Below are 11,017 nucleotides of genomic sequence, written 5' to 3'. Positions count from 1 at the left end.
GTCGTCACTGTAGCTCTGGTCGAGGCCAACCTAAGGCCGCCCTGCCTGTTTCTATGCTCTGAAACTTCAGCCCTCCTGCCTCGGCCACACGCTGTGCCGGCTCCTACAGTCGGGAGAGACCAGAAGCCCCCTCCAGGTCAGACCTTGAGCACGGCCCAGGCCCGCACTACCAGGACCTAAGCGGGACCCAGCATTCCCCCACTGCCCGGCGCTCGGGCTAGGTCCATGTGCCCCCATACCCGGAAATGCCTGCCTCAGAGCCGCAGGCACGTTCGGCCCGCCGGCAGCCCCAGCGCATGCGCACCCAAGCCTCCCCGCCACCGCCCCTCCACCACCCCTTCCACGCCGCCGTCTCCCCGACCCCCCCCCCCACCCCCCAGCTCGCACTAGCGAGGTGCTCTCAGTGCGCCTGCGCCGCCCGGCCTTGCTGTGAGTTCGCCCCTTGCCCTCTCGCTCTTCTTTCTAGACCCCCAACCCCCGCTGGGCCCGTCTATGCTCGTGCCAGCTCCCTGCCTGCCTGCCCGCCCCACTCCCATAACGCCCAGTCCCTGGCGGCCCGTATATAGGGCCGGGTTCGCTCCCTCGTCCCCGCCCCTTTGTCCCCCTTTCACCAACCGCCGCTTTCTCCGCCGTTGCCAACTGTGTGTGTGTGCGTGTGTGTACGCTGGGGGGGGGGAGGGCGGGGTGGGGAGGGGAGGGGGGGTGGGGAAGGGAGGGGGCAGCCATGCCGAGGGGGCGGCCTCCCAAACCCAGCAGGGAGACTAGCAAGGCCGGCACCGAGGCAGGTAAACAGCGCGGCCGGGCGAGCGCGGTACGCGCCCGGGGGTGGAATTGCGAGAGCCGCAAGAAGGCAAAAAGCCTCCGCGGGATCCGCATATAGTCCCCGGATATGGGGGAGGAAGGCCGGGTCTATTGTGTGAGTGTATAGGCGAGAGGGCGGAGGGGAGGGAGCCTGGCCCGGCCCTGCGGAATGATACCGAGCGGCTAGCTCCCGTCGCCCCATACGGTGCGGCGGCGGGGGAAAAACCTGCGAGGCCCTGCAGCCTCTCTCCTCCTTCCCGGGCAGTGGCGGCTCTAAAGGTCCCTCATCCGTAGAGGGTGCGGGGAAAACTGGTCGTAGCGCGGCCGTGGTTTTTGCTTGTTGGGGAAGAAAGGTTTCTGGGCCCAGACCAGAGGCCTTGCCGCCTTCTCCTTCCTGGCGCGCATGGGACTGCGGCACCGGTGCTGCGAACGCGCCGGGCTGGCTGGAACTGGTGAGGGCCAGAGGAAGAGCCCGGGCGGACTTGCGGCAGCAGGACAGAACAGGAAAGCGCCCGAGTCCTTCCGCCGCTCTTCTTCTTCCCTCTGTCTCCCCTCCCCCCCCGATCCCCGGGCCGAAATAATGAGAGCTTCGAATAAAGGGGGGTAAACGAGTGAAAAAAAAAAACCTGCACTCTTCAGTTTTTCTGAAGGAAATTGTTTTTTCTTTACGGTTAAATAAAATCCTTGTGGTTTTCATTGTGAGTATATGTTAAAGTGTTTGTCTTTCCTAAATGTGTTTTAGTCTAGATCACGTTTTGTTGTTTGTTTTTAAATTGTATTTTAGTGTCGATGGGGATACTAAAGGGCAGGATTTGGGGGGTTTTGACAGCAGTCTGTAGCTTGTGACTTTTATGGCTCTTTTGTGTAGTTCATTCCTAATGATGTTACTAGAGATCTGTGAGTAGTATCTGGCAAAGGCCCACAACCTGCAAAAATACTGTTTCAGGTAGACCTGAAATCCTCTTCAAGGACTTTTGTTTCAGCACAAGCACGTAGCAGTAGATTTTTAGGTTTTCTTCGGAAGAGATTTCACAAGAAAATTGAACCCATGGTTATTTCTGTTGTGAAAAATCAACTGATTAACATTTTCAGTACATGTTTAAAATGTTATTTCTGTTGTGAAAAATCAACTGATTAACATTTTCAGTACATATTTAAAATGTCTGGTTTTCTGAATACTTGCAGATGAGCTCTGGCTCTTCAAGAGGAATGTGTAGGTGAGCGTTCAGTGGGATGTGTTCTGTAGAACTGAAATAAGCTGGCAGGCAAAAAAAAAAAAAGAAGCTGTATTGCTACGTGAGTGTTGGGAAGTTTTGCATCATAGAAACCCAAAAGGACCTCAGATTCCTAACAGATTTTTTGTTTATTTTTGTTTGTTTGTGTTGGAACTACTGATCTCAGAAACATTAAATACTATATAAAGAAAGGTCCAAAAGGCTTTGGCTGTTAACAGTTTTGAAAGCTGAGAGGTTTCTTTAGAAGATTATTTTAACTAAAACACCTGCTTAACTGTCTAGTAGGACATGCAAGGATGTATCATGTATGTAGAAGCTCCTGCAATAATAGTACAGTCTGTGACAAAATCAGAACTGAAACAGGATGTCCAGCATAAGGCCCTAGTAGCTATATCCCTCTTGCTTGTGGCTTGACCTCAATCTTGGACTCTTACTATGGTAAGACATAAGAGTGAGGGGACTTGCAATGAGTTTGATCTTATTTTGTATCTTGTATTTATTTTAAACAATGTGTTAATTCATTAAAAGAAAGTAATGAATAAGGAAGCTCTGGCTGAGCAGGACAGCTTGAATCTGGGAAATTTATGTTCTTGGGACATTTGGCTGTTTGTCCCATTCAGATACAGGCTGACCTGCACTTATTCCTGGATTTGAAAACTGGTTGTGAATTCCACAGGCTTCGCTTTTAGCAGGAGGCATTTTATTTAGAAAATATCTGTTTACAAAAACCAAATTTTGTGGGTTTTGGTTCGGAAATTGTGTGGTTTAGCTGCTGTACTTTTTTTGTGTGGCCCTCAGAATTCCTACAACCCTGGTATGCTAATGCCTTTAATGGAAAACGAATGTTGCGCTCTCTAGTTGTACATTCTGTATGATTGTGATAATACACTTTTGGAAGAAAATAAAGGTGGATCAGCAATGTTTTGTTGTGCAACTTCTTGTCAAATACCAGAACACGTTCTTTATTCCAGGAAAATGAAATAAAACCCCTGAACAATAGTAAAAACACGATCTTGACCTCAGTGGTTGCTATTCTGTTGTTTTACCAAAACTTTATATGCACATATATGCAACCAAAATTACACGCACATAGAATTTTTTTAAAGTCTAACTGAACTGTTCAAATTGACCTCTGTGATGGGCACAAACTGAAACATAGGAGGGTCTGTCACAGCATAAGGAAAGACTTTTTTTGCTGTGAGGCTAACTGAGCCCTGGCACTGGTTACATGAGGAATTAGTGAAGTCTCCTTCCATAGAGATACTCAAAAACCATCTATACATGACTCTGGGAATTGGCTGTAGGTAGCCCAGCTTGAGCACAGGGTTTGGACAAGATGACCCCTAATGGCCCCTTCAACCTTAAGCATTCTGTGATTCTCTTATGAGGTGGATGAAATATGGGTGTGATTCTCAAGATACTTAAAAAAAAGCTAATAGTTGATGTTTCAGGGGTTTGCTGCTCCTTGATTCTTCTTGTGGCTGCTTAGCAGTGGCTGTATAGTAAATCCTGTTACAGAGATGTGATGAGTCCTTGGCTCTTGCTGAAAATGTCAGGATAAGACCTTCAAGTATATATGAAGCAAGAAAATGCATTAGAAAAAAAATAGCCACTCCATGCAGATCTTTTTAAACGAAGAAAAAGGCAGCTCTTAGCACATAATTAGTGTTAACACACTAATAACACATTTACATAGGTTTTTGTGACATAGCCTCTAACTTAAGAAGGAAGTTTAAAAAAAAAAAAAAAAATAATTAATGTATGTTGCCTCAGAGTTGCCACTGTGTCTGCTGTGATCCTAAGTAACCTGCATAACAGGGTTTGACCTGTCAGACTATTAGGCCATGTGAAATTTTGTGCAGTCTGTGGTGTGTTGCCAACATTCAAGAACCAGTGGCTGAGAGGCAGTTTTGTTTATGCTGTTCCCTTAGGAGTCTCTGTAAGACACTCAAGAGTGATTTCCACTGCTGTTGTGCAGCTAAGGTAGCACAAAGAAAACAAGCAGGGGATCATTTATTGTGCTCTATTTATATTGGTATATATTTTCCTCATGATTCTTTCTGACTATATTTATTTCACTGATTGAAACTTGGACATCTTAGCAATACTTTCTTAGTATTAATCCCTCAAATTTACCTTTTACTAACTGACTTTGCATAAAATATTCTTTGTGTGCTCTCTTTAAGATATTAGTGTAATAGAAAATGCTCATTTTAAATATTTTTTGGAGCTTGGGAGAAGTGCCTGAAAACTGAAAAGAAAAAGCCTTGAAATGGAAGGTGTTTTGGAAGGCACAATAAGATTTTGCTTTGAGAAGAGTTTTTAGAACTATGGTAGGCCTCTTTTTGTAAGGATGTTATTTTGAAAAATCTTACTTGACTCTTTAATTAGAATTTAGGAATGAAGGGTTACTGTTAAGCTGGAATTGAAATAAATACCAGACTTTTGTTGTTCAGTTAGATAGCAAATGAAAAAAACAATATTTGAAAACATACTTTTTATAGATCCAGAGTAACATTTGGGGTGCTTACAGCTGTTTTAGTAACAACTGCAGTGGATAAGGGTTTTCTTTTGGTTCGTGAAAACTTGAGACTTTATCACTGATTCTTTCTGCTAATTTGTGAGTTTTCCCATTTTGTCCCAATAAATGTGTAGTTTTTAGCATGAGCTGGTAGTCACTTCTTTACTATTTATGTTACTTCAGGTATATGAGAAGGATTGTGAGGACTGTATGACCGTTCTGGCACCCTAAGTCTTTTTTTCCCCTGAATTTTTCTTCCCCATAGTGAGGGTTCTTTCTGTTTGTACCGTGCTGCTTGTCACTGTTTGAATAGCAGCAATATAAAATGACTGGTTTTGACATCAACAACTCTGATTAGTTTCAAGTAACAGAAGAGAACTTCCTTGAATAGCAAAATGAAATATTTGCAGGGAGCCCTGAAGCAGTTTCTATTCCTAGAATGTATGTCCTGTAATTAAAGGCTACTTTTACACAAATTTAAACTGAATTTCTTTATGAATAGAGTAGTAAATACTAAATACATAAAATTAAGAAACACAGAGAAGGCAGTGTCAAGTCAGCCCCTGCAGAGTTGACTGTATTTGCTTTGCTGACTTGGTCCTCTATCATGAGTTGAGGTGGGTATCTTAAATCAGAGGAAGGTCAGTTCTCAGGCTTTACATTCCACTTTTGTATTGACGAAAAACATAACTTGAATTCACCAGTTAAATCTTCCCTGAATTTATATTATGTTGATTATTTTAGAAGTTGTGTACTAGGATTTGATGTGGTGGTCTCTGACTGACAAGAATGAGTGATGTCATGCAGGCAGGAATGAGGAGGTTGTACTGCTTCTATGCAGTAAATACAACAGGTAGAGGCAATTTTTTTCTAAAGTGTAGAGGAAGGACAACTACACAAAGTTTTACAATAGGAAATACAATATTTAGGATTTAATAGTGATACTTTTGTTTGGTCATCTCACTGTTCAGCAGCCACAAAATCTAAGTTCATGAGGGGTATGTTTGGGCTTATGACAAGATGGATTTAGATTACACTGGTGTACTTGAATTCCACATTGGTTTGTCACTGTAGTTTAAATGTCTATGCCTTTTCCCCAGTAATTGGTAGTTAAATATTGTATGTTTAAATTCTGCCTGTGTGATAACTTCAGCCATTGTTCTGTCCCTTCTCTATAGCTTTCTGCCAATTGTAGATCCTCCTTATGTAATCCTCTATTGCAGTTGTGCTCATACCTTCATACCTTGTTCATTCTTAGGCATTAAGTGCTTCTGGATGTAATTAAATTACTATTTGAGACCTCTCATGTCTATAGTTTGTGTCACGCTCAGGAAGAGGGAAGATAATCTATAAAATCATGTAGGTAATTTTAAAGTTGGTTAACAGTGTAGTAGGCTGGGAACAAGTAAGGGTTATGGTCTCAAGTATGAGAAATCACATGAAAACAAACTGCTGGAAAATTCTAGCTTGTTATGGTCACAGCAGCTGTCAAGAAGTGTAACAGTTTAATAAATGAAGGGGAAAAAATAAAGAAACTCAACCAACCAAAAGCCTCAACCAAATAGTGCAAGGGGAAACATTCACCCCCTCTTGCAAGCAGAGACTGCTCTAGAAAGACTATCCCTTGAGTTTGTATTGCTGAGCATGATGTTGTATGGCATGAAGTATCCCTGTGGTTGATTTGTGTCAGTTGTCCTCTCCAACATCTCTTCTACCCTTAGGCTACTCATTGTGATGGCAGAGTGAGAAACAGAGGCAGCCTTCACACTGTACAAGAACTGTTCAGGAATAGCTAACAATATTGGTGTGTTATCAGCATTGTTCTAGTTACATAGCACCATACAGGCTGCTGTGAAAAACATTAGCTCTGTCCCAGCCAGCCCTGGTACAATCTGCTTAGCATCTAACCAGCTATGATGGAGCTATTAATTCTGTGTCCTGTCAGGCTTTCTCCGCTGCCTGCAGTGCATCAGTGTGGCTGTTCGTTTTCTGGAGTCACCTGTGGTGATGCAAGGAGTGTAGCTACTTTGTGTTGGCAAATGCTGAGCAACTGACACCTGAACATACATCCCAGCAGTGTGTTCCCAGAAGCTAAGTGTCTGGACTATTACTGCTTTAAATTCCGTATTTAGTATCAACCAAAACAGTAAAACTACCTTGTTTCATAAGAGATCATCTTGATTGATTTCTGGGTTTTGGTCTGATATGTGGACTGAGTTGAGTCTTTCCTTGCTCTTCACATTAGAAGTCAGGAAGAACTTCCTGTTTGGTGATTTAAGAGTGCTGAGCTAGGTTTAAACTAACCTGGTTCTTTTATGATTGTGGAATGAACCAAAATGTTATAATGATTATCTTTGTTCTGTTTTCAAGAGTAGTATGAGGAAACATCAACAGTGTCATCCCTGTTTTGCTCTCTTGTCTTCCCACTTTCTTTGCACTCATAAATTAGTAAAATAGGTTTTGATAGGGTCAGACCCTTTTGTCCATAGACTTGCCAGCTGCCATTTAACTTCAGTGACAAGTTTTCATCCATGAATTCCACAAGCTTGAGTGTTGTATTCAGTGTCCTCTCAGTTGGATGCGAGTAGGCTATTAGAGATCTAATAAAGCTGTGCTGCATTTACAACTGAATGCGTCCATCTGCGCCTTGCAGAGAGGGCTGCAAGCTGCCATGAGGCACAGTACTGCTTACATAAGGAAGGAATGGTTGGGAGCGCTCTAATTCTGTCGTACTTCTTCCATGCTGAGTTGTCATCAGTGGCTTACAGCAGAGAGCACCTGCTTGCTGACTAAACTCCCGAGGTCAAGTTTTCATGAAGGCTGTATCAACTCTGCAGCTCAGTTGACCTGAAGCTTGATTGCTGCTGCTCTGTGAGGGATGATTAATTTGAAAAGAACTTAAAAGGTTGTAACATTGAGTGTTTAAAGAAATCTTGCCTTTAAATGGAAAGTGTATTGACAGGAACTTTGCAAATCCAATTCTGGTATTTTGGATTATTTTTGGTCAAACGGTAAGAATACAGACAAAATGTCTGTTTGACAGTGCACAGTGAGCTAAGTGCGCCCTGTTTAGTTGTATTGATACTTGGCTGTCTTTCTGAAGCTGTGATGGAATAGAGTTGATTTATGTTGCAACTAGATGATCTTGCAGATGGAGGTGGGGGGGGATGTCAGTAGCTTTTGCACTGTTTCCCTGCAGTTAATACAAATAAATGGCAGTGCTTTAAACTTTGCAGCTGTTCAGTGAGGTTAATCATTTATTGTAGTGTGCAAACCTGAAAAAATCATTTATCTTTCAGGGGATTTGTTACTGTGATATTAATTTTGTGTTTTGTCTGTGTGCATTTGTTTATAGATATCAATAAGTATCATCTCTAGTATGAGCATGTTAGTTTTTCAGGTGATTTTTTTTTCCCACTTTATATGATAAGTGAGTTAAGATCTTCTCTAAAAACTCCAACTTTAAAATTTGCTATTGACTTTGCTTGCATTTTGTTAGCTGACTAACAGACATCACACTCATATTTTCATCAGGACAGAATATATCTGTCAATAAACAGATTGCTTAATCTTTGTACCTAATGCATTCTTCTGGGAGCACAGGCACCACTTCAGCTTTTTGCTATAGAGTTGCTAATCCGATAAGTAATGAATTGTGACCATCAAACACTGTGTCACTTCTGTCACTATTTTGCTTGCCTTTGGTACACAGGTGAATGTTTAGAGTTGCCTATAAACGAACAAACTTCTCAGAGCATTTTAAAGTACAGAATCTTGTAAAGTGCATTTTAAGTACAAGATCCTGCAGTGACAGGATCACTCCTTGAGTTATCATAATGTATGTGGGTTTGGGTATTCCACAATAGTAATCTTTAGGTATTTTGCAGTGTTTGGCTTGTTTCATGATCCATGCTAATGCATCCAAAAGCATTTTTTTAATGTGATAGAAGGAAAGATGACTACACAAGTGAGTTTGGTATCAATGATTTCTCTGAAATATGGTAACCTAGGTTATTGCCTTGACTTTTTGCCATATAGAGGTATCAGTGTAAGCAATATCTTTGTTTGATTATTAATCCTTGTAACAAAAAACTCTGTCAAACTGTTATTTAATTTTTTCTGTTGAAGACAAACTGAAGTCATACTTAAGAGTCTGTGATACCTGCCTGAAAAGTTAAAATATAGCTCACTTGCTTATTACTTTTTTAGTTGATGATATATTTTCTGGTTTTATTTTGTGTGTGTGTCTGTTTTCTCACTTCTGAACACAACAGTTTTGTCCTTACTGTTATCCAATTGCTTAACTTCTGTGAGATATTATTCTGAATACTCGCTAATGAAAGAGTAAAATAGAATGTCACTTCCTGCATCTCTAATGAAAGGGAGCTGTGCAGCTCTCAGAATCGCCTGGTATTTGGCTGGGAATAGAGGACAAAATTGTATTTTAGTGAGATTATAAGTGAAAAAAAGATTATCATAGTCTTATCTTTTCCCTTAAGCTAGTTTAGATGTACTATGAATAAATGTGTGTTTAAATTTTAATCTGTGTTAGATCTCAATCCTGCCCTTTGAGTCAAAGTGAAACTGACATCTCAGAGTTGTTTTAAATCCAAACTGGACTCTTTTTTTCTATTCATACTGGCTGTAACCACTTAAAGCAATCTTCAGCTTGATCTTCCAGTAGTTGAGCCTTTGAAGATTTCTGGAATCTATCTTAAATTGATTTGCTGTGCCTTATCCTTAAAGGCTTTTAGACACATTTCTGCAGTTAGCATCCTTCTTTGAGCAGCCTTCATCAGGCTGGTCTGAACAGTGCAATTGTTGATTCGGAGATCCAGTTTTGACTTCCAAACATCTATCTTTTGCTCTTCAGCAACATGAAAGATAGGAAAAAGTTTTGCAAAGAGTTACAAAGGCTGTCATGGAAAGCACAACGCTTTAGATGTTACAAACATATGCAACAAATTTTACAAGTGTGTACCATCTGTTTCTTCTTTGGGGTCTGGCTGTGGTTAGAAAGATGGAAAGGCTTGGAGGTAGCTCTGGGTTTAAAATTGCCCATGAACTAGTCTTGAGAAACTCTTCATGCTTCAATACAGGGTGTGATGTGCTCAGCTTCTCATTTACCAAAGTTTAGGCTGTCTCTATGTTACTTCCTATGATATATTTTAAGATTATCCTTTTGTTAACCCTTTTTGTTTATTTTGGTGGTGATCTTTTCCTCCTTTTGAAAGAAAAGCTAATATAATTTATTCCTGTATATCTCTGCATGGTATGATTTCATATATTTATAGCTACCAAATTCTGCTGAAATATCACAAGGATTTTTTAATTTTTTTTTTTTTTAAATTAAGATATAGTTGATTTAAAGACCTCTTTGAATTCTGGAATAAAAATAATAGTCTGTAGATTAATCAGTGCTGATACATATGCAGGCTGAAATGTGAAGGTGCACAATGTCATAGGACATGGTAGGATATGTCCACAGGTCCTGAGGGAACTGGCAGGTGAAGTTTCTAAGCCATTATCCATCATATTTAAGAAGTCATGGCAGCCTGGTAAAGTTCCCACTGACTGCAGGCCAGTCAGTCTCAGCTCTGTGCACAGCAAAATCATGGAGTGGATTGTTCTGGAAACTGTACTAGAACACATGGAAAATGAGGAGATGTTTCGGAAACAACCAGCATGACTTCACTAAGGGCAAATTGTGCCTGACAAATTCAGTGGTCTTCTATGATGGGGTTACAGCATTGGTGGATAAGAGGAACTGATGTCACCTGCTTGGACTTGGGTAAAGTATTTGACACTGTCCCACATGACATCTTTGTCTCCTAATTGGAAAGACATGGATTTTTTGGTAGATAAGGAATAGGCTAGATGGTCACATCTGAAATGTTGTAATCAAGGACTCAATGTCCAAGTGGAAAGCAGTGATGAGTAGCATTCCTTAGGGGTTGATAATGGCATCAAGTGCACCCTCAGTGAGTTTGCTGATGGCACCATGTGTGGTGCAGGTATCGTGCAATAGGGAAGGGATGCCATCCCTAGGGTCCTTGACAGACTGGAGAGGTGGGCTTGTGCAAACCTTATAAAGTTCAGCAAGGCCAAATGCAAGGTCCAGTATCTGGCTTGGGGCAATCCCAAGCACAAATACAGACTGAGTGGAGAAGAGATTTAGAGCAGCCTTATGGAGAAGGGCTTGGGGATGTGGGTTCACTAGAAACTTAATATGGCCTGACATGGTGTGCTTGCACACCATATCCTGGCCTACATCAAAAAATGTGACCAGCAGCTCGAGGGAGGTGATTCTACCACTCTGTGCTAGTGAGACCTCACCTGGATTACTGTATTCAGCTCTGGGGCCTGCAGCATAAGAAAGACATGGACCTGTTGGAGCAGGTCCAGAAGAGGGCCATGAGGATGATCTGAGGGCTGTAACACCATTGCTGTGAGGACAGAC

At 41.7% G+C, this 11,017-nt stretch overlaps 1 protein-coding gene across 4 annotated transcripts in view; it reads left to right on the top strand.

The window, feature by feature from the left end:
* The first annotated feature begins 418 nt into the window (after positions 1-418).
* Positions 419-11,017, top strand: part of ZNF236 (zinc finger protein 236) — a 78,584-nt gene continuing 67,985 nt past the window's right edge. For 3 of the 4 annotated variants that reach the window (XM_054164042.1, XM_054164041.1, XM_054164039.1), the window contains exon 1: positions 722-785. In XM_054164042.1, coding sequence (XP_054020017.1) covers positions 725-785 — 61 coding nt within the window. In that variant the 5' untranslated portion in view covers positions 722-724. Of the gene's footprint in view, positions 430-721; positions 786-11,017 lie in introns of those variants that run through there. The other variant, XM_054164043.1, reaches the window with a different exon arrangement.

The sequence above is a fragment of the Dryobates pubescens genome, chromosome 9, assembly GCF_014839835.1.
Source record: "Dryobates pubescens isolate bDryPub1 chromosome 9, bDryPub1.pri, whole genome shotgun sequence".
NCBI classification, from domain to species: Eukaryota; Metazoa; Chordata; class Aves; order Piciformes; family Picidae; genus Dryobates; species Dryobates pubescens.
This window is presented reverse-complemented; position numbering and strand designations above follow the sequence as displayed.